The sequence below is a fragment of the Eucyclogobius newberryi genome, unplaced genomic scaffold (assembly GCF_026437365.1).
Source record: "Eucyclogobius newberryi isolate DKJ021-1_F unplaced genomic scaffold, fEucNew1.0.hap1 SCAF_13, whole genome shotgun sequence".
Classification (NCBI taxonomy): domain Eukaryota; kingdom Metazoa; phylum Chordata; class Actinopteri; order Gobiiformes; family Gobiidae; genus Eucyclogobius; species Eucyclogobius newberryi.
The window spans coordinates 28,076,493-28,097,500 of NW_027315757.1; the positions used below are offsets into that span (position 1 = coordinate 28,076,493).

Below are 21,008 nucleotides of genomic sequence, written 5' to 3' on the forward strand. Positions count from 1 at the left end.
CACCACCAGCTGCATAAGACCTGGGGGATTAAGTGGGTTAGTTGGGATAACTGGTTCTCAATGCTTATTGTCTCATCTTATCAATTCCTTGTCTCTACCCCCCTCTCTGTGTATGCAGCAGCTCCAGGGTATCCGCGGTTCTCAGGAAGTCTGGCCCACACGTTTCTCCCAATGAGCCACTTAGATCACCATGCCAACAGTGGAGTTCTCTACGGGCAGCATCGTTTCTATGACACTCAAAAAGGTGAGGCATTACCTAATCAAAATGTAATCAGACAGAAATAAGACATTTATATCTAATTCCTACAATATATAATATGTTGTAATTTGATTTGGGATATTGTTAAGAAGAGGCCTCAAGACAATCTGAAAGCTGGATAATGTAATCGCTTTATTGCCCTTTCCTTTTTATGTCTAATGCACTTGTCTTCTCTGATCTCACTCTGATTTCAGAGAACTTCTACCTCCGAGGTCTCCCATCACAACCTCCTCTCATCTCAACCAATCATACCCTGCCGCCAATGTCCAGGGCAGTATCGGGACACCCCCAGGGCTCCTGTAGTCGAGACCGTGATCCAGGGGTGGGGCAAGGTCTCCAGAAAGGACTAAAAGAGGGATCAGCCGAAAGAGGAGTGGTACCTGGCAAAGAGAAGGAGCGGTCCAGTAGCAAACATGATACAAAGGAGAGACAGCAGCAGCAGCAGCAGCAGCAGCAGCAGCAGCAGCAGCATCACAGTCACCATCTGGTTCCACCCACACACCACCACCATCATTCCCACCCACATCAGCAGCACCCACAGTACCAACAGCACCCACTGCCACTGGAAGAGGTCAACAGTCGCCCTTTAGAAAGACATAAATCATCGTTATCTATGGAGCACCCACAAAACATGGGGAAAACCCTCAGTGCCTGTTTGCACAATGGCAAAATGCAAAATGGAGATACAGGAAGTACCATGGGCAGGAGTTGTGGAGGGGAAGGCATCGGGGCAATGGTGGGTGCTCGGCATATGCTACAGAGCAATGGAAGTCGTTGCACTAAAGAAGGAGTCAGTGGTGGTATGAGAATCAGTGAACAACCTTCGGACTGTTTAGAAAGAGGACAGGCTCCACTGCACCACACTCTGCCCTACTCCGTACCACCTCCTCTGCACATGGGGACCACAACAGGGGCAGCACACCCACATTCCCATCCACACACGCACTCACACACACACCCAGGGGGCTTCCACTGCCTCCAGCTCCACCCAAGTCATCCGCATCACCCGCATCATTCCCATCACCACTCGGACTTCTTCTGCCCACCCTCTCCAGCACCTCTCTCCAACCCTGCTTCCCATGACAGGGGGTCAGCAAACGTAGGGAGACAACCAAAAGTCTCAGGACCTACTTTTGTGCCATCCGTGGCAGACAATAGTGAAAAATCTAGTGGGCCTTTTCAGCTCGGTAACCCTGACTGCCAAGCAGTGGGCGGTGGAGGGGTTGGAGGGGGAGGAGGCAATGCCAAGGACAAGGTTTTAGAAAAGAATGGAAGTGGTGGGCACCATAGTAACTGGCAACGAAAGCAGCAGCAACATCATCAACAGCAGCATCCATACAGAAAAGCAGACAAGGCTCCGGATTGGCTACAGCCCCAGCAACATCATATCCAGCCCACACAGATGCCCCACCCCGCCCAGCAGCCTGTTCCCCCACACCCCCAACAGCACCAGGTTGTCCGCTCCCGCAGCGCCGAGTGCATCAACTCTGTGGTGGACATGGACGTGTTCCGATCCCCAGACCCAAAAACTGGACATGCTATGCCCCATTCTGTGAACACTTCTCCATTTAGAGACTGCTCTCACCAGGGACCCCCAGCCAATGCCTCTGCATTGGGCAATAAAAGTATGAGCCAACACAATGGGTCTGTGCACAGTGCCGCTGTTGCACCTGGAGGGGGCATTTGCTCACTACAGAGAGATGGCCAGAAGGTTGCTCGAATTCGCCACCAACAACATGGGCGCAGCGGGCAAGATGCTCCTTCTTCAGCTGATCTAAATCAAGGGACCAGTCAAGAGATGAAAAGAAAAATGGATATCTCCCCCTACGGTTATCCCAACAACAGTGGGCAGCATCAGCAGCCTCCAGTGTCCCCCTGGAACATGAGGCCTTCTCATCACATGTCCAAACCAGAAGAAGAGCAGAGGAAGACCTACATGGAGTTAGGAAACGTAGTCAGGCCGCACACTCAGCAGCAGCAGCAACAGCAGCAACAGCAACAGCAGCAACAGCAACAACCAAGTATGAACCTTCCTCCTCCACAGCCTCCCTCCGCTCCACCTCTGGGCCCACAGCAGCGGCCTGAGCCTCAGGCCCAAACCCAGGGGGACAGCAGTGCCGCTAAAGCTTTACTGAAGTACAGCAACCAGCAGACCATGCTCCCATCTCAGAAGACTCCCTTTGGTGGTCTGGGAAGTCTCAAGTCAGCAGGTGGGAGCTGCGCTCTGCAGGGGAACAAACTCACACTGCCGCCAAGGAAGGGCCCAGTAAGTGACGGGGAGCGTTCCGACTGCAGTGGTCGCAGCAGGGACCAGGGAGAACCTGGCCACGGGGAAACAGAAGTGCGTCAGCCTCCAGTGGGAATTGCAGTGGCTGTGGCTAGACAAAGAGATCCACCATGTCGCTCAGGAGACAGTCACCACAACAGTCGTCATGGCAGAGTGCACCCTTCAGTCAAAGGTGAGCACCTCTGCCATGAATATGCCCTACAATCAGGGGCAATTTTTTAATTATAGCAAATCATGATGATTTGGTTATTTCATTTGCAGCGTGTAGTGGCACATGCCACCTGGAAACTTAACAGTGAAAGCAATGTTTTTCTCACAGGAGTCACTCGCTCCATGTATGCGTCAGATCCCTCGGCAGATGAGGAGAGAAAAAGGATGAATGGGGAACTCACTTGCTTGGACCGAGACAGAGATACTTATATCAGGTATAATAGCAACTTGAAGAAAATATTAAGATAAGATAAGATAATCCTTTATTGTCCACACATGGGGAAATTTCGTTGTCACAACGCAGTAGATACAGATAAAAGGACGGATAACTTATAGGAAGTTTTTTGAAAAAAACCACTTATTTTATAATCTTTACTAGTAAGACATGTAATGCAAGTACAAATATGGTTTCAACAAACGATTCAAAACATTCACAACCACTTATCACATTTGGCTCTAAATATTTCAGATCAAAAGAGCACAAAATTTCATATTGATACCAAGGCTTGGAGAAAAAGTTTCAAAGCTGCACAATGTTTTTAAAATCAAGACATTTCATCTGACTGAGAATCATTTTCAACCAGATGGAAGTCAAAAAGCCTTGATTTAATTTCCAGATGACAAGATACTATAGATACTATACTACAATTACATCAACTTAACCAACAGTGCACGAACAAACCAGACTTTTCAACAAAGTACTCACCGCATACTATATCAGTGGAGACTTATGGAGTTGGCAGCTTATACCTCCTTAATATTAAAGAGTTCTTGAAGATATCTTTATAATAGTAAAACATTTTAATATGGTATGTCTAAAATGCTCATTGTCATGCCTCCAGGGAAAATAAGGAACGGGTGGAGTTTTCAAGGATGCATCCCCCCAACAGCTGTCATGGAGACCTGAGCTCTCATCTGATGGTCCCGGGTGGAACGTCCCTTCAGTCTGGCCAATTGGGAGATCCTGCTGCACATTCTGCTCATCACTGGATGCCAAGAACAGGAAGCCCGTCACTATGGATGACAGGACACTCTTATAGTAAATAATCTGTTAATTATTATTGTTTTTGTAAATTGATTATTACTATTAAATAACACTGTGCTGTGTTGACATTATCACCAATCTGGCGTAGAACAGGCAAAATGCAAGGTGCCATGAAGGGAGCTTTATTTAAATGTAATTTTCTTTTGTAAAGCAGGTATTGGTCACAGTGCTCTGCATCAGAATCTTCCTCCAGGATTCTCTGCTGCAATGCCAGGCCCTCTGCAGCCCGTCCTGCCTCTGCCCCAAGACCCTTCACAGCTGATGGTCCTTCCCACTGAGCCGACTGCTCACCCGGCCACACATCCACTAGGTTTGTCATGACCCCTTTGGTTTTACTGTAGAAAGCTACTAATTACTGGGGCTGTAAGCCTTTGGTCGCTTGGTCGATTAATTAGTCTAGTACGGCGTCTTAGTCAACCAAAGGAGTACAAGTGACTGGTCTATTTATTGTATTTTTTATATAGTTATACACACAGTTGGTAGTATGTACTTTAACAGAGTCACGCCTTGCCTTGTCTTTCAGTCACACATTTCTTTAGTTAAATCTATAATATATATTACACACAAAAACATTATGTGTGCTTGGATATATTTGAGCCAGTATTTCAGTCATGTAAGGAAAAGTTTAGCACACATACATGGGAACTGGGTCTCTCTCAGGACTCTTGACAGGCCCTTTCTGTGCTTTCTGCACTGACACTGTTCCACAGCCCAACATCACAAGAGCTAATCCACTTCAGCCATCATCTGCATTTAATTATTGTCATATTTTCCATCTTCTCTGCCAATTCTCAACGTTTTCTTTTTTTTTCTCCTGAAGTGTGGGATTTTTGCCATCAGGGGAAATGTGGTTCTTTGGAATCATAATTTATTTCGAAGTAGATTAGTCTTTGTTAGTGCAGTAAAACAGTGATTTTCAAGTGGCCTATAATGGTTTTAGTGTTTTAAAGGGTGTATGGGAAGTATGCAATGGGAGATTACAGGCTGGAAATACAACCCATAATAATCCACATCAGGCATCTCTCTCTAAAAGTTCGCTCCCTTCATCACTTTGTTCTCTTTCTCATTAGATGTGATGGAGCAGCCAGGACTATGGCCCCCTGTGTATGGCTCCCGGGGCCCACCCTCCCACATGCAGCATCCCGCTGTGTACTCTCGCTCACAGTTTCTACGGCAACAGGAGCTGTATTCTCTCCAGCATCCTCAGCTTCAGCACCCACATCAGCACCAGAGCCATCAGCCACAACAGGCTCAAGGCCATGCTCAAGGCCAGCTCCAGCAGAGGGCACTTCACATGGACATGCAGCACCAGTCCTCTCACAACACAGAGGTGATGATGAAAGACAAAATACAGTCAACATTATTATTAATATCAGATATAAATAAGCAAATCAAGACAGAAAATGTAATTGTCTTGTTTGTGATAGATTCAGAAAAGACCAGATGAGACCCCTGAACTGGAGGAACTCATCTCTGAGCCTAGGACGTCTAAACCAGCCAAGCCGTACTCATACAACCCTCCAAGAAGGAACACCCCGACCCCTGGAGCCTGTCCCCCTCCAATGTCCCCTTGCTGCCAGTCCCCCTCTATAAGACCACATCCCAAAAACACCCCCTCCACGCCATGCCCGACCCCCAGCCCGGCTGCTGCGGCTCTCCAGTCTCCTGCCATCAGCCCCTTGCCACCCCCCATGTCAAAGAGGACTGAAACCCAGGAAAAGAGTGCAGAGATAAAGCTGCCACAGGAGTATCCCGAATCATTACAACCGGGTAGGTTGATTGTGTTATAATAATGCATGTGTTAAGTAAAGTAATAATCTAATGTAATAATATGACATCTTTAAAAAGAAAAGCCCTTTGAATCATTACAATTATTATTTTGTCAGTGAAAGCAAATGTAATGTGAATATTATGACCATAATATAATGTTATGTAATAATATATTTTTGTTTAATTCGGTAAAATTTGTTTTTCCTCTTTTAGATTTGCCTCCTGGCTATGTGTATCCTGGCATTGCCATTGGTTACAGAAATGTGCCCTCTTCTGAAGACGTGCAGCTGGCTGAGGCCGCAGACCTGGCTGCAGTCCAAGTAGAGCCTGTAAGCTGTGCTCCCCAGTCTCTCACCAGTTTAGGAGAAGGACTGGAGTGTCAAGCTGTAGTCAGACCTCTCCAGGAGGCTCTCTCACCTCAAAAACCTGTGCAGGAAGTAGATGAAGACATAGCCAAGGTCTTGGAGGAGAGGGAGAAAGTAGCAGAGGTAACAGCCCATTATGTTCCTGCCGAGAAGGAGTTAGCAGAGCAAGGGCCAAGGGACGATGAGGTGCTTGTTTGCCCCCCTGCTACAAGCCCGGTGTGTGAGGTTGCCTCCTGTCCAATCCCTTTATCCACAGAGGACAGTGAAAGGCCACAAGCTGTCATCACCCTGGATGAAGAGGGGGATGAGCCAGCAGAGGAGAGCCAGGTGGAGCTGGCACAAAAGGTCAACATGCCTGAAGAGCAGCACACAGTGCTGGCCTCCACCAGCGAGCCCAGTCCCTGTTCTGCTGCACTGCAGGCTCCAGAGGTCATCTGCACTGATACTGCTGAGGACAAAGGGCCTGGGATGGAGAGTGAGGCAGCTCCTGAAGCCTCTGAGGATGTACTGTCTCCAGCCTGTGCCCTGAGCCCTCAGAATAATAACACAGAAGTCCTGCCTCACAAACCTGTGGTGCCGTGTTACTGGAGCCTGGAGCTTTTGATAGCTGCAGCCTTCTGTACAGATGTCCCTCCATTCCCCCTGTTCCCCTTCAGTGCCCCGATAGTCGCCCCATCAGAGCCAAAGGCCCATGCCGGCATGGAGCTCCTCAGTGAGTTAGCCGATCTGGAGCTACAGCAGCAAAGGCAGAGCAGTGGGAAAAGCCATGGTGAGGAGCACTCCTCTTTCTCTCTCATTAACATATCAACCAAATACACACGTTTGTCGTAGTTTAGCTCGTCTTTACTCTGTCCACTGAGACCAGTTCCCTCTGGCCCCTCAGGCCAAGCCTCTGTCATACAACGCTGTGAAACACTGCTTTCCCTGCTGGTCCATACACCTCAGGTGGATTGAGCATGTCTCTAGAGAACAGGCCTCTCCTACAGTAGTCTTTGGTGTGTTAAAGGCACTTTTATTTCCTAAAACCTCTTATAACGATGCTGAGGCCTCAGGAGAGACAGAAGAAGCGAGCGGACAAGGCTACACACCTCCCTTTCTGTCTCTCTTTCTCACAGTCTTCCTCTGGGAGTTGTCTCTCCATCCTGACACTGTTTGATCCACTTCACAGCAAAACTACAACTTTTAAAACACACACAATAAGAAATTCACATTTCTTAGAAACCTAAAAAGAAAGCAAACATACCTATTTTTAAAAACTTATTACAAAAAGTTTTTGTGTGCTCACAAAATCTGTCATCTGTGTTTTTTGTACCCACGTGCATCGCCTGATAATTAGACAGATGCCATTGTTTTAAAGTGCCTTTAAAAGCTTACTTGTTTTTTAAAAGCATTGTGTATTTTTTATTCATGCAAAGGATGTTTTGTGTTTGCCACAGCTTCCTAATGCATTTAATCGCTCCCTAAAGAGGCCTCTATAAAAAGAGTATCATCAATGCTTTTCGGGAGATGTTGTCTTCACAAAGCGATATTGTTGACAGCTCAGAGAAGTGCCACATAGTTACAGCCAAAACAAGTTGTATAACAAGTAAAGATGAAGGTTTTTTATGAACTGTGTTACAGATGTGAGACATTGTTTTTGTGAATTGAACATCATGCTTTTACACATTTGAGTTTTTACCATTAAACTGTAACATATTCATCGTAAAAAAGATTTACAATACATGATTGTCTCTTAACAGAAGAGGAGAGGCTGATGTTTGACCTCAGGAGCCTGGCGACCCTGGCCACTGCACGAGCTCTAGAGATGGATCATCAAGAATCCAACAGCCTTGGTTCAGAGAAGCATCTGCCAACTCGAAGAATTTTTAATTTGCGAAGGAAATGTAGCTGGACCCCTCGTAATGAACCAGTAAGTCGAAGTGTTGGGTAGGCGTTTATTTGGTACAAGAATGACCACTAATATTGGCTTCCACAGGTTTGCCCTGCAAAAGGTAGTGTTGAAACAATTGATGGTCCAGAGCTCACAATGCGTATGAAGTTGGCAGAGCTACAGCGGCACTACAAAGAGAAACAGAGAGAACTGGCCAAACTTCAGAGGAAGCACGATCATCAGTGAGTGTGATTATACTGTTGTGGCCTGCATTTCATGCTCTTTTAATAGCATCCAATAGCAATTTTTAAATATATATTTTTAAACACAATTTGTGTGTCCTTCTGTGTACTTTTCGTTTGCATGCGAACAGGAAAGAGGAAACATCTCGCAGCCCAGCAAGGCGTGGCCCAGGACGGCCAAGAAAGAGGAAGCCAACCTTGAGTTCACTCTCCTCAAATGATGGCCACAGAAAAGTCAAGTAAGCATCACCGAGCCCATCTCCACTGAAGACCTTTATCCTGTAGCTCATTCTCTATCATTTAACAGGAGATAGGAAAACAGCTTAAAAGTTGGAAGAAAAACATGATTACGTTCTACTTGTTACTGTGCACAATAAAGTTTACATCTTCACTACGTGTTCACTGAGGTCATATCTCAGTTTGATTTATTGGCCATGCTACCATTAAAAGTACCAGGTTCAGTTCCAATTAAGGGAAACCTCTGGTGGCACAGCACATGTTGACCTACTTGTTTGGGGCAGACCATAGGTTTTAGCAGACAGTGCAGAGACACCCGGCCGAGGCGTATTTAGAGTACTGTGAATTCTCCTGTAATCTGTGCCACACGCAGGAATGTGACACACCAGTGCCATCACAGGCAGGCGGGGTCCCTAGAGGTCTGCAGGATATTATGACTGTCAGACTGGAGTCTGGACAAGTACGCATAGATAAGATGAGACTTAGTGCTGTCATCTACGTGAGCGCTATAACAATTAGCATATTTGATTTGCGCAAAGAAAAGCATAATTAACAGGGAGTCCAAAAAGCCATGACACATCTTGTGGCAGTTGAGCAGCTGTTGTCCACACAGGGGCACAGAGCTGCTTCAGCGGGATGCACAGGTGCTTAGGGGATAAAGGTTTGCTGTTAGGTTTCAATTACCAATGTCAACAGGGTTTTTGAGAGATTAGTTTGCAAAATGTCACCTCATAGTGACGTGTTCCTCTCCTGTTCCCCTGGTAGCTTCTGGGAATCAGACCACAGTATTCACAGCTGCTATGTCAGCTCCACCCTCTCTCCACCCTCTTTTCACCCTGCGCTGCACCCCTGCCCTCTTGTCAGGCCAGCCATGGTCCAAGTAGAGAAGCTGCTCACGAGTGACAGTAACCAGGGGAAGCAGAGAGTACTCAGTGGTGGTATCTCCTTTGTTCTGTGAAATGACTCACTAGGTGGCAGAGTTTCCGCCATGGGTTGACTTCACTTATGACCTGTTGAGTATAACATGACGTTTTGAGAGAAGGCACAGACAGGCAGTCTGGGCACTGATTAGCCCCATGTTGAGTTACATGACAGGGTTATGTAAAAGCATGTAGTGCCGCAGCTTTCATGCCTCTGCAACTCTGGTGCTTTGATGGAGGGCAGTGGGTCAGTGTTGGTCAACTGTTGTATCTGTACAAAAAAGAGATGCATTTAAGCCTGCCATAATGCCTGCCTGTGCATGCTTTGCATTTGCACAATTAAGTATGCATGTAGCTGTGCTCCTATGAGACTTTAGGCTGATATTGTTTGTTTTTGAGCATGTCTGTAATTCCTAGGAGTAGAGCAGTGGGGTCTTTGATTGAGGGGAGGGGTGAAAAAGAGAACGGTGCACTCCAGAAAACCCAGCTAATCAATTCTGTTTAATTAGTCACTGCATGTGCAGCCTTACTACCCCCCACTGAGGGAGGGACTCTGTCACATTGTGTTTGTCAGCAATGAGAGGCAAGCTGTGGAGGGCTGTGCCTCGCAGGGACAGCTCACACTCCACTGCCACCTCTGTCACTCAGTGTCAATGGGCAGACTGTCCCGAGGCCAACCATCATCTTTCTTTTCATGTTTATCAATGCCTAAAAAGAGAAGCAATAGAAAAATAATATGTAATATTAAATGTTGTACCAAAATGTTGGCATGAAATATATTCTTTATCTACAGTATTTATTGTACATTTGCTGATGGGTGAATGTGACTGGTCTCATTGGCTGTGTGGTCAGTGGGAGAGGTGAAGTTAATCTTCTGTTTGAGCATGGCCTGGTTTATGCTGTGGCCTATGGGCAGGCTTCCAGAGGAAATTCAAGGGCATTTGGAGAGGTTTGCCTGTGATGGTGCTCAGCGTAGGGGAAAGAGTGTGCCACTGTGATTTGAAAATGCAACTGCAGAGCTGTGATCTTCACAGAGAACAATAGAGCTGCATACAAATGCAATAACCATGCACTGCATTTTAAAACCGGGCAGTGTTTTATACATTCGAGGTATAAGTATTGTGGCTTCGGTGTTGCTGCATGGCATTTCAGGTTCAACAATAGACTGAAAAGGGCATTGTTTATTTGTTCTGTTGATTAGAAGGTAAATATAGTGGAGTTAATTAATCCTAATCATTACTTTTGTTTGATGTACAGGTCAGTGGGGGCAGGGCTTGCACTGTCACCTGACCACTCTGCTGGAGACACCCAGAAGAGGAAGAAGAGGCTGTCCAGTCGAAGCTTGGAACTAAGCAGCGCACAGGTCAGGGGTCCATGTCTTTTTGTAGACTTGAATGTTAACATTATTTGATACAACGTACTAAAAGTGCTTTACGTATTTTTCCCTCACGAAGAATAATGCCTCAAAGGTTTTATGGTTGTGCAGCTGCTGTGACCTGGATTGTAGCAGCCTCTCTTTGACTTTCTCATGTCCCTCTTCTTCAGCAGATAAAAGCACAGGGCTGCAAGAGGAGCACTCTCCACGGTGTGCTCAGCTCTAAGTTGTCTGCTGATGTGGCTCAGCTCAAACAGAAGGCCCAGCATAAAAAGAGCGTCTCAGGGGCGGACTCCAGGGATAAAGAGGCCTCGCCTTGTAATTCCAACTCCAAACATGGACACCGAGGTCAGGGCACAAACAAAGCTGAATCCAGGAGAGAGTCAGGCGGGCAAAGTGACACAGGTACAATACACTGTATTGATTCTGCCTGCTATTTATCAATGTAGCATTGTGTTGCATGTTATCCCTTAAAATCTACTTCTGTATTTCATTTAACGAATGCATTTTGTTCAGCAGCCAGTGGAGACAGTGGATCACATGAAAGTTGGGCTGGACAAAAGAAGGGATCAAGGCCAATGAAGCAAGGTTCATCTCAGTCAGGAACAAAAGCATTGCACGATCGAGAGAGCTCACCACCAGAAACCGACTCCTCTGATCAAGGTATCTATCATTATTGTACAACCGGTGCAGTTTACTATAAAGTGTTTTTACTTCTGTAAAGCACTTGAGTTACTTTTGTCTGAACTGTGCTTTACAAATAAACTTTGATTGGTTTATTGAAAATGTCATCTGTATAATGTGCATAAGTTAATTGTGATTAAATTTAGCTATAAATTATGTTGATGTAACAAAGATCCACTGAACACTTGGGCTGGTGAGATTTGTTTAAAGTCCGAAAAAGACTCAAGCATCGAGAGAGGGAGATGATTAAAACAGCCCCACACACTCAGACTTAATATGTAACACACAATATATGGAACAAAGGAGTTCATAGAGAAGGGGAACAGCTTGCCATACATCTTACCTTCCTCTATGAGCTGTTTAGCTATTGACTTGGACAATAATGTGGTGCCTGCAACATAATGGAGAGTGGGTTTGTAGCGACGGAAGGACTGATTAGCTATATCGTTCTAAACAGCCAACATATATAAGTGCATTTTGTGTTACTTCTATTAGATGTGGAAGATGAGGACAGGAGTGACAGTGATGAAGGTCAAGACCAAAGGACCCGGCTCCAGCCCAGTGACATCCACACAGGCTCCTCTGCAAAGGGCCCAAGTCCCTCGTCGATTGTAAAGCTGGAAGCTAATCAGAAGGCCAGGAACAAAAAGCAGAGACAGGAGCTTTATGGTATGAAACGCCTTTGAAAATGATTTGCAAGTCAACATAACTGGCCTAGAGACATCTGGTTTAGTTTGGCCTGACTTCTTTTTTTAAAATTTGAACCACGCAGGCTCCCACAGTCTGCCTGGTGTGGAGGGTGAGGTCAAAGTGAAGAAGAGGCCGCAGTCAAATACTACCAAAAAGCGCCACGATGATTACCGACCCGGGTCCAAGTCAAAGGAGCAGCGCTGGGGCAGCTTGAGCGCGAGAGGCAGCCGCTACAGAAAGACTATGGGGCTGGCAACTTTCACAACGACCACCGAAAGGCTCAAGAGGGCAACTCGCAAGAACACCATCTTGAGAGGCACAATAATTAAGGCAGGTTGTTTAAATGACATCAAATCAGACCGAAGATTGTGTGCACTTAGCTAATATTGATCATCATAACCAATAATTTGCTTGCCTGGGATCCAGAATACACACTTCAATTCTTGGTCCCTGACTGGCTAATCCACCTGTCAATCACGCCCATCTGAACTCGCTGAGATGAAGAAAGTTACCAGAATGTTATTGATCTGTACAAAAAAACGAGAGAGATGGCATTCTGGACTTTTCAGGCAACCAATTTGCAGCCCAACATTACAAATTATGAGGTCACATCGGTTAGCTTTTCAATCCAAAATGTTGTCTGTTAGATTAAATAAAAAATGTGTTCTCAACTCAACTATTAATTAAAGGACGGTGTTTTTCACTGTCCTTTTCACCCCTCACATTTTTAGTAGTGTTAATAATCTTTAAATTGAATCTAATCTATCCAGTCTAATGTATGCTCATCATATTAAACCTGATAATATTTTTTTTGTACCAACAGAGACGAAGCTGCTGGTCAGCTCCATCTCCACAAAGTGACGAGGGAAGAAACAGAAGAAACAAGAACCATGAGGTAGCTATAGATTCTAATAAATGTCTGTATTCTGTTTCTTTGCCTGTGGGCTTTATTAGACAGGAGAGGAGAGTGTGAAATGTCAGGATTTGAACTCAGGACGTGTGCTCTGTCCCAACCGCGCAGCATTATTTCTTCTTTGCAAATTTACAGTAAAACTTTAAAAGTACACGTTCACACATTGCACACAGTTGAACCCCCCGCTGCGTTATCTTAGCTCAAAGATGTGGGAAACAGGTTGCTTCACACCTTCTGCTGTGAAAAAAATCCACAAACGCTGAAAACGAAAATGCCTACTGATATAAGCCCCCTGTAGTTCACGGATCCAAACTACTGCTGCTGAAAACACGATTCCTCTCACGTCGGAGCTGCATGTTTATGTTTTTTTATGAGCTCTTGCCTTCATCCATGTTTGTGTCCCTCCCTTCTGTCACGTTCCCCAGCCAAAGGGACACGCTGTGAGTCGGCTGTTGGAGAGCTTCGCAGCTGACGAGGGCTTTCAGATGGATGGAGGCAGTTTCTCGGAGGAAGAGGAGGAATACAGACATTTGTGTAAAAACAAGAGACACGATTGTAAGGAGAAATAACACAAATATGACCAGATTGTTAAAGGCAAATTCTGAGATTTTGAATTCTCGTTTCTGTAGTTCCAAACTGTGTGCTGACCAAAGATATTTTAACGGACGGACTTAAGGTGCTGATCTCAAAAGAAGATGAATTACTCTATGCTGCAAAGGTCCACACTTTGGACATACCAGATATGTGAGTGTATGCATTTACTTATTGAGAAAATCCTTTTTTTAACACTAAAGGTGCACATATAAAGCATTCAGACGCACATTAAACAACTTAATGAGGTTCACAGAGTCATTTGCTTGCGCTGTTTGTTGTAGACGCCACAAATTGCACTTGCTATTTTCCTTTTGCTCGCTCTTGCTTGATAAATAAATACCTTTTTGTATTTTAAGGCACTTGTTGACCCCATTTTTAACACAAGCCTCAATCTTCTGCAGAGAGCTTACATGTGCTGCCAACATTTGCAAATAATCAAAGTTCAAGCTATGAAGAATTACAAAACGTTTCTATTGTTGATCCCTTTATATTTTCTACTTACATAATATGCCCACACAGCTGGCTCGGTATATCAGTGGGAGTTGTGTCTGACCAAAACACAAGCGTGATACAAAATCTGAAAATAGTCTTCTTTGCTTTTTTTTCCTTTTCAGCTTTAGCATTTTGATCATTGGTGAGCGAGGAAACCGACCGAGGATCTATTCATTGGAGCAACTGCTACAAGAAGCTGTAAGTTTGGGCCTGTCACCTGTCACCTGGCATTTACATTCACATTTGAACCTCAACCTTTCGCCGATTATGCCGCATTTTCTCCTTCAACTGCCTCCTGGAGTTGCGGAGGCCATCTAAACCTCTTAAGTGAATAAGGACAGATGGAGACGGGGGGTTTATGTCTGACTGTGTGGATGTAATAATCCTGATAACACCTGCATCCAGTTTAAAAAGACAGAATATAATGTCACTTTTATGCCCATTTCTCAGTGCATCATATTGGTATTGATATTATTTAGTGACTTTTTTTCTTTTTTTTTAATCAATAGACAAAATTGTAATCAACAATAGCTTTTCCATCAGTGACATTTGCTTCTCTTCCTGAGAGGATGCTGGTCTTGGCACTGATAAGCAAAGCTAACCTATCGCATTCTTAGGCGTGTTCATTCAAACACCAAGCACGGAATTGAAGGTCAACTCAGATTAGGGCCGATGTTTGATGAATACAAAATGTTTGTTGTGTGGCGCCACCTGCTTGAATAATTTTTTTTTTGGAGCATGGATCAAGAAAACACTGGACAATATAACAGACTTCAGAACAGAATAGAATTACATTTGGCATGATATTTGTATGGCTCTGATCATTTGCAAAATCCCTTATCTCACTCTTTCATATTTCACATTTATCTGGTTCAATAAAGCCTACAGGCCAAACAATCTTCCAAATTGACATCTTTCTATAATGAAATTGGCTTTTTTTTTTCATTTGTGTTATCAAGTTATTCTTCCTTTTGTCTACACCGTTTGTCCAGTGAACATTTATTTGCCCATGGCTCCTCCTTTTCTCTCTAGTCTCCACAAAAGCACATACTTGCCCTGTCACAAACACACACAAACCCACCCATCCACACCTCATCTGTCAAAGAGCCCTCACCATGGCAACAGTAAATGAAAGAGCCCCCAGTGAGCGGCGGATGCTGGGGCTGCCTTTATTGTTGGAGGGAGGATCTGGCAACCTGCAATCACAAACCCTGCTATTCAGGGCCTCTTTAGTATTACTCAGCAAGTCAGGATTTACTGCATCATGGCTTCCGTTCTTTTCAGGCCTGACTGGCACATTGGCATAAGATAAGTGCCGCTTGGAAACGTGGCACAGTGGCTGCCCCTGCACAATACCCCCACAGCTCTCACACACTGCGGAAGTCTGTGTGCGTGCATGCGTGTGTGCGTTTGTCCACCTTGTAATGAATCCTGACGATGTTTTGGTTTGAAGGTTTTGGATGTCCGTCCCGAGTCAGAGGCGGTGCTTCCAGAGGGGACCAGAGTGTGTGCCTACTGGAGTGAGCGCTCCCGCTGCCTCTACCCCGGCTACGTGCGCAGAGGTACGGTCGAGAATAACCAATATATATGTGGTTCTGGGCATCGGTCTTAAATCTCGACCAGAGGCAGATTTTGTTTGGGCTGACCTGTTGCTGAAAAAGCATAATTTGAACATGTGACTACATTGCTCTCTTGTCGGATTGTGGAGTTTGTTAGAAATTCTAATGACATAATTTGGGAAGAATAATCTAAATCGGCCCTAAATATTGGCCCAAAAATACCGGCGGAGCTTTTAGACCAGGGGTGTCCAAACTTTTTTTCACCAAGGGCCGCATTTTGACACTTAAAAGGGGCAGAGGGCCACAAACGACTTGACAATGTTGAATTTGTTGAATGACAAAGTGAATCATTTGAAATTTTGCATTTGACGTTATTGCGATGAGCCTCCACACCTTTAATTAGACCTGGAACATTAATATTAGGTTGGTATAACATCAATATGCCTGAATTTTCCCAATTTCACAGTAAAAAGTACTACTTTTTTGTTGTTTGGGCCGACATAGCAGGAAGCTGGAGGGCCAACAAAAATTGGTTTGAGGGCCGCATTTGGCCCCCGGGCCCTAGTTTGGACATGCCTGTTTTAGACCATCGATTTTTCAGTCTCAGCCACGAAAAAAATCTCTAACTTACGCCTCTTTATCATTTGAAGGTGGCTCTGATGAGATCAAACCAGGAGTCATGGTGGAGTTTGATGACGGAGACCGAGGAAAGATTTCTGTCCAAAATATCCGCCTCCTGCCTCCGGGATATCAGATCCAATGTGAGTGCATTATTTCATCCGCTAGACAAAGCCCTCACTGTCACCTCATGTCACTGTAAAATACTGAATGTTTTCTTGCATGTCAGGTGGAGATGCAGCCCCAGTCCCTCTTCCAAATGTGACAACTGCCAAAAGGAGTTCCCATCTGGAGCAAGCCCCCATCAATGAGAGACCCTCTGACAGGCTGAACTGTGTTGACACCATGAACAGACAGACTGTCAACAAAAGAAGACCAGGTTAGCGAACATAATTTAAACGCTTTATACGTTCACGCCAAAGAATACAACAAATATAAACTGTTTTTATGTTTCCTGTTTAGGGAGACCAAAGGGTTCTGGTAAAAAGCAAATGCAGCTCCAGCAACAGGAGTCTAAAAACTCCATGTTTCAGGACTGGCCCACGATCTCCAGCAGGAAGAGGACATGTGATAATCTTTTCGGGTCTCAGAGGAAGACGCGATTGAGGGAGAATGACCTGTTCACCTCTGCTCCGGCGCAGTCTCTGTCCTCCACCCCATCCAAAGGCCTCTTCAGCAGCAGCTCCTTTGAGGTGGACTCCTTCAGCAGCATCGCCAATGGCTACTCGTCTTTCTGCACGTCGCAACCCAGACCTGAGTCGAACCTGTCTTTGGGACGCAAAGAGGGGCTGTATAGTCAGAAACGTAGGTCAGATGAGCAACTTAGTCTGTCCCAAAGTAGAAAGTCTGGGCAAGAGTTCCTGGTTAAGTTGGACCACGAGGGAGTCACGTCACCAAAAACAAAGAACAGTAAGGCTCTTCTGCTACGCGGCGCATCCTCGAGCGTGGGTAGCCTGCCCAGAACCGAGGTCTACTCTCATCCTGTCCTGCTGGTCAAAGACAATAAGAAAGGAGGCGCTAACAAAGTCGAACTCCTCCCCAAAGGGACCTCGGCCCAAAGGAAGCCATCTCCGTCTCTCGGCCTCAGAGATTATGGCGACCTGGGGTTCAGTTCTCACCGCGAATGCCACAATTCCTACTCTGATTACGAGGAGGAGGATGAGCGTAGGAGGGCCGCGATTTTGGCTCGAGGTCTCAGGGCCGGTGGGCGTTTCTTGTCCCGCCTTTCTGTGTCTTCTTCTTCCTCTGGGTCTTCTAGCTCCTCCTCCTCCGGCTCCATGTCCAGCTCCAGCCTCTGTTCCTCGGACAATGACTCCTCTTACAGTTCAGAAGATGAAGACGGCTCAGCATTGATGTTACAGAGTTGCCTATCGTCCCGCCAAAGACTGCTGCAAACTAACGAGCCCTCCACTTCCTCCAGGTCACACCCCTTTGCGGCTAAAGCTGTAGCAACCTCTGAAGCTAGCAGCAAGTCGCTCAAAAGGAAGGACTGCACTAGCTCTAAAGAAATCGTTAAGAAACCCAGGATGCAAACAAATGAGAGCTCATTCATTCCAAGACCGAAGATGTCCGATTTTCTTGCGGGACGACAAATGTGGAGGTGGTCAGGAAATCCAACACAGGTGAGTCAACAAGAGATTAGCTTGTAAAAGTAAATTTTTGTTGAGATTAGTCCAAGTGTCTGGTTTTCCACAGAGAAGAGGTCTTAAGGGCAAAGCCAGGAAGCTTTTCTATAAGGCCATTGAGCGAGGCAGAGAGACAGTAAGAGTGGGAGATTGTGCTGTGTTCCTCTCAGCCGGACGTCCAAACCTCCCCTATGTAGGTCGCATCGAGAGCTTCTGGGAGTCTTGGACCAGCAGCATGGTTGTCAAGGTGAAGTGGTTCTACCATCCCGAAGAGACCAAGCTCGGGAAGAGGCTGCAAAATGGAAAAGTGAGTATAGGTTACACTGTATTGTACAAAATGGAGGGTTTCTTTAGCACATGCCATCACTTTTTTATTATTTATGGTCTCTGAGAATTAAAGGCACAGTATTTACAATAACGTTCTGGAGGTGTAAAGTCACATGCATTATTCCATGGAAAGTTTCCATACTTTGGAACATTCTTTATGAGATCAAATCAATTGTATGCCATACTGTGGAATATTATAGCAAAAAAGGAAAATTTCCATGGAAACAAGGGACATGGAGGCAGTTTAAAAAATGAATGTTTTAATGCAATAAAGCCATCCAAATTGAAACAAAAAAAAACATCCTTTTTGTCTATTTTTGGCTAGATACTGTACCTTTAAGTCGTCAAACATTAACAACATAATTTTGATCACCAACAGAACACAAATGAAACGTATTAATATGATATACAAATAATAATTGGTATTTGTGTATGTCTTATTACTCATTGGGAACTATACTGCTACAAATGAATACACCAGTGTCACCAGCCACTTCATGTATGAGTGGCATCAGTCTGTATAGTTTTGATACCAGTATGTAAAGAACTGTAAAGTACTTAGGCAAACCAGAGTGCAAAATGTAATAAAAAAGATATACTTTCTCAACAAAACAAGACAAAACCTCTAAACCCCGCTCTGTCCTCCCTCCAGCACGCCCTGTACCAGTCTTGTCACGAGGACGAGAACGATGTCCAGACAATCTCTCACAAGTGCCAGGTACTGAGCAGGGAAGAGTACGAGCGTCTAACCCACAACCCCAAGAACCTCAGCAGCTCGTCCTCTGACCTGTTCTACCTGGCCGGGACCTACGACCCCACCTCTGGTCAGATCGTCACTGCTGAAGGAGTTCCTGTACTGTGCTGAACGCTACTGACTACTGGCCGACACGCCGGGACGACAGCTCTTTTCATTTTGATTTTCTGCCGTCGGGAAAGTCAAAACCAAAGTGACTGAAGTTCGACACTGGAGACTGTTGTATTTCCACAACTCCCCTTCACTGGTTAAACTAGATTGTATTTAGCTGACTGATTCATAAATAGACTGTTTCGTGGTTTATTACAAAAAAACGTCGGGACCAACATTTAAGGCATGGAATGATTTGACGAAAACATTCCAGGGAACTATTGAACATTTTTTTGTAAATACTTTTTCCAATCAAGCCATACACGTCAGTACCTCTTGCCTGTCTTAAGTGTTCAGGTCGACATTGTACAGTTGAGTAATGGAATTGTCTGTTGTCCATATGTACAGAAAAATGCTATTTTATATATGAGTCTATTGTACATATATGAGATGTAACTTTCCATGTTTGATTTATTTTTCTATTGGTGTAGAATACGTTGCGTTTCATGGTTTTGCTTTCAGAAGTCAAGTTGGGAGGTGTTGCACTGCGTTCGCCCTGCTGAGAAAGACAGCACAGACACCGACAGAAGGATTTAGTGTAGAACAGGCGCTAACTCGCTTTCAAGGAGAGAAGAGTTTTCCTGTTTAAAAAACAAAACAAAACATAAAGTGGGTTTTTATAGATGTTCTGTTACTTCTTTTGAAAACGCTTTTTATTTTATTTATGTGTTTTTCTTTTGTCATTGTTGTAAAAGCAGATCCCACTGGACTGCAATCACGGGTCAAAAATGATTTAATAATGAATTTAAAATCATTTTGTGTGAGAAAAAGCACCCTGGCATCACTATGATCAAGTCGAATTAACTGGGTCCTTTTTTAAATGAAATTGTATTTAATGCATTTTTAAGCACATTCTGATCTAAAAATACCAAAGTGTCTTTTCTGTTTTAAATGTCTTTGTTTTAAGTTATTTAAATGAACAAAAGTCAAACATCAGTTTTGAATTAAACCTGAATAATTACTGCTAACCTATAGAGTATTGTTTTATCTAATTCACTATCATGCAGATCTAATCATTGAGGCAGTTGTTTGGAATAAATTAACCCGCACATTTTGGGGTTTGTTTTTCCTAGCGTGTGAAGCAGGCTTAATGGGACTAAACCAGGAGAAAAAATAAAAACTGCATTTATTGTAAAGTATTCCTGCTTTGAATTGATCACGGAAGTGGTTCTATCCATGTGTTTCAGAGTAACTGATCATTCAAAACATGATATTCTATCTTTTAAATGATAAGCCCTCAAAATGTGGCCCATATAAACAGGACGCTGAACCCCATGAATAGCGTTTGGCCTGATCAGTTTATATTCATTGTGACTATAGTTTCTTTCACATGTGCCTCATTTATGTTGCATACAAAGACCAGATGAAGTGTTGACTATTGAAGGCCATGGTGCTGACAGGGGTTACAAAGAGGTTTTATTTCATTGTCTCTTTGTACAAAACTCGCACACACAACGCTAACTGTGAAGGACAATCAGATTCACCAGGCAACGGGCAAACTAGCTTCACTCAATCTCAATATGACCTTAATGTATTTCTTCTGTGCCAAGTGCTTTTGTTGTTTTATTGTTTGATATGCAACCTGGAGTATTCTTCGTTTATAAATGTTGATTTTGTTGGCCAACTTTTCATTATTTATTGTCATTGTTGCTGTTTGTTCATGCCAAGAGCGCTTTATAAGAGGAATGTGACTTTGGTTTTCTTGGTGTGACGTCACATTTTCATTTCTTACATAAAAATGGTCTTTTAGGGATCAGTGAAAATAAATAAAACCACACTGGATAATTCTCATCCACAATCTCTGGGTGAAATTTACTGTTGTTGTTTTATTGTAACTTATCCATAATCATCATGGAGTGATTAGTATCAGAGGTAGGTGCATTTACTTTTACTTTATTTACTTACACCATACTTACTCCTAGTTTTGGTTTTCATCTACAATTAACAAAAGCTTTATAGTTAATATTAGATTATTTGAACATTTGCACTTCTTACACATTACCTTTAGATATTATTTGTTTG

At 44.3% G+C, this 21,008-nt stretch overlaps 1 protein-coding gene across 1 annotated transcript in view; it reads left to right on the forward strand.

Moving 5' to 3' along the window:
* bahcc1a (BAH domain and coiled-coil containing 1a) overlaps positions 1–20,777 on the forward strand; it is a 70,456-nt gene extending 49,679 nt beyond the window's left edge. The window contains exons 4-29 of the mRNA XM_072443267.1: positions 119–244; positions 454–2,718; positions 2,866–2,971; positions 3,599–3,795; positions 3,956–4,111; positions 4,872–5,131; positions 5,229–5,571; positions 5,785–6,705; positions 7,676–7,845; positions 7,912–8,048; positions 8,180–8,287; positions 10,463–10,568; positions 10,751–10,985; positions 11,097–11,243; positions 11,760–11,933; positions 12,037–12,284; positions 12,778–12,849; positions 13,293–13,422; positions 13,497–13,611; positions 14,076–14,151; positions 15,407–15,515; positions 16,163–16,273; positions 16,360–16,509; positions 16,593–17,752; positions 17,826–18,062; positions 18,735–20,777. Of these exons, the coding sequence (XP_072299368.1) occupies positions 119–244; positions 454–2,718; positions 2,866–2,971; positions 3,599–3,795; positions 3,956–4,111; positions 4,872–5,131; positions 5,229–5,571; positions 5,785–6,705; positions 7,676–7,845; positions 7,912–8,048; positions 8,180–8,287; positions 10,463–10,568; positions 10,751–10,985; positions 11,097–11,243; positions 11,760–11,933; positions 12,037–12,284; positions 12,778–12,849; positions 13,293–13,422; positions 13,497–13,611; positions 14,076–14,151; positions 15,407–15,515; positions 16,163–16,273; positions 16,360–16,509; positions 16,593–17,752; positions 17,826–18,062; positions 18,735–18,947 (8,072 nt within the window). The 3' untranslated portion in view covers positions 18,948–20,777. The remainder of the gene's footprint in view (positions 1–118; positions 245–453; positions 2,719–2,865; positions 2,972–3,598; positions 3,796–3,955; positions 4,112–4,871; positions 5,132–5,228; positions 5,572–5,784; positions 6,706–7,675; positions 7,846–7,911; positions 8,049–8,179; positions 8,288–10,462; positions 10,569–10,750; positions 10,986–11,096; positions 11,244–11,759; positions 11,934–12,036; positions 12,285–12,777; positions 12,850–13,292; positions 13,423–13,496; positions 13,612–14,075; positions 14,152–15,406; positions 15,516–16,162; positions 16,274–16,359; positions 16,510–16,592; positions 17,753–17,825; positions 18,063–18,734) is intronic.
* Positions 20,778–21,008: the final 231 nt, after the last annotated feature.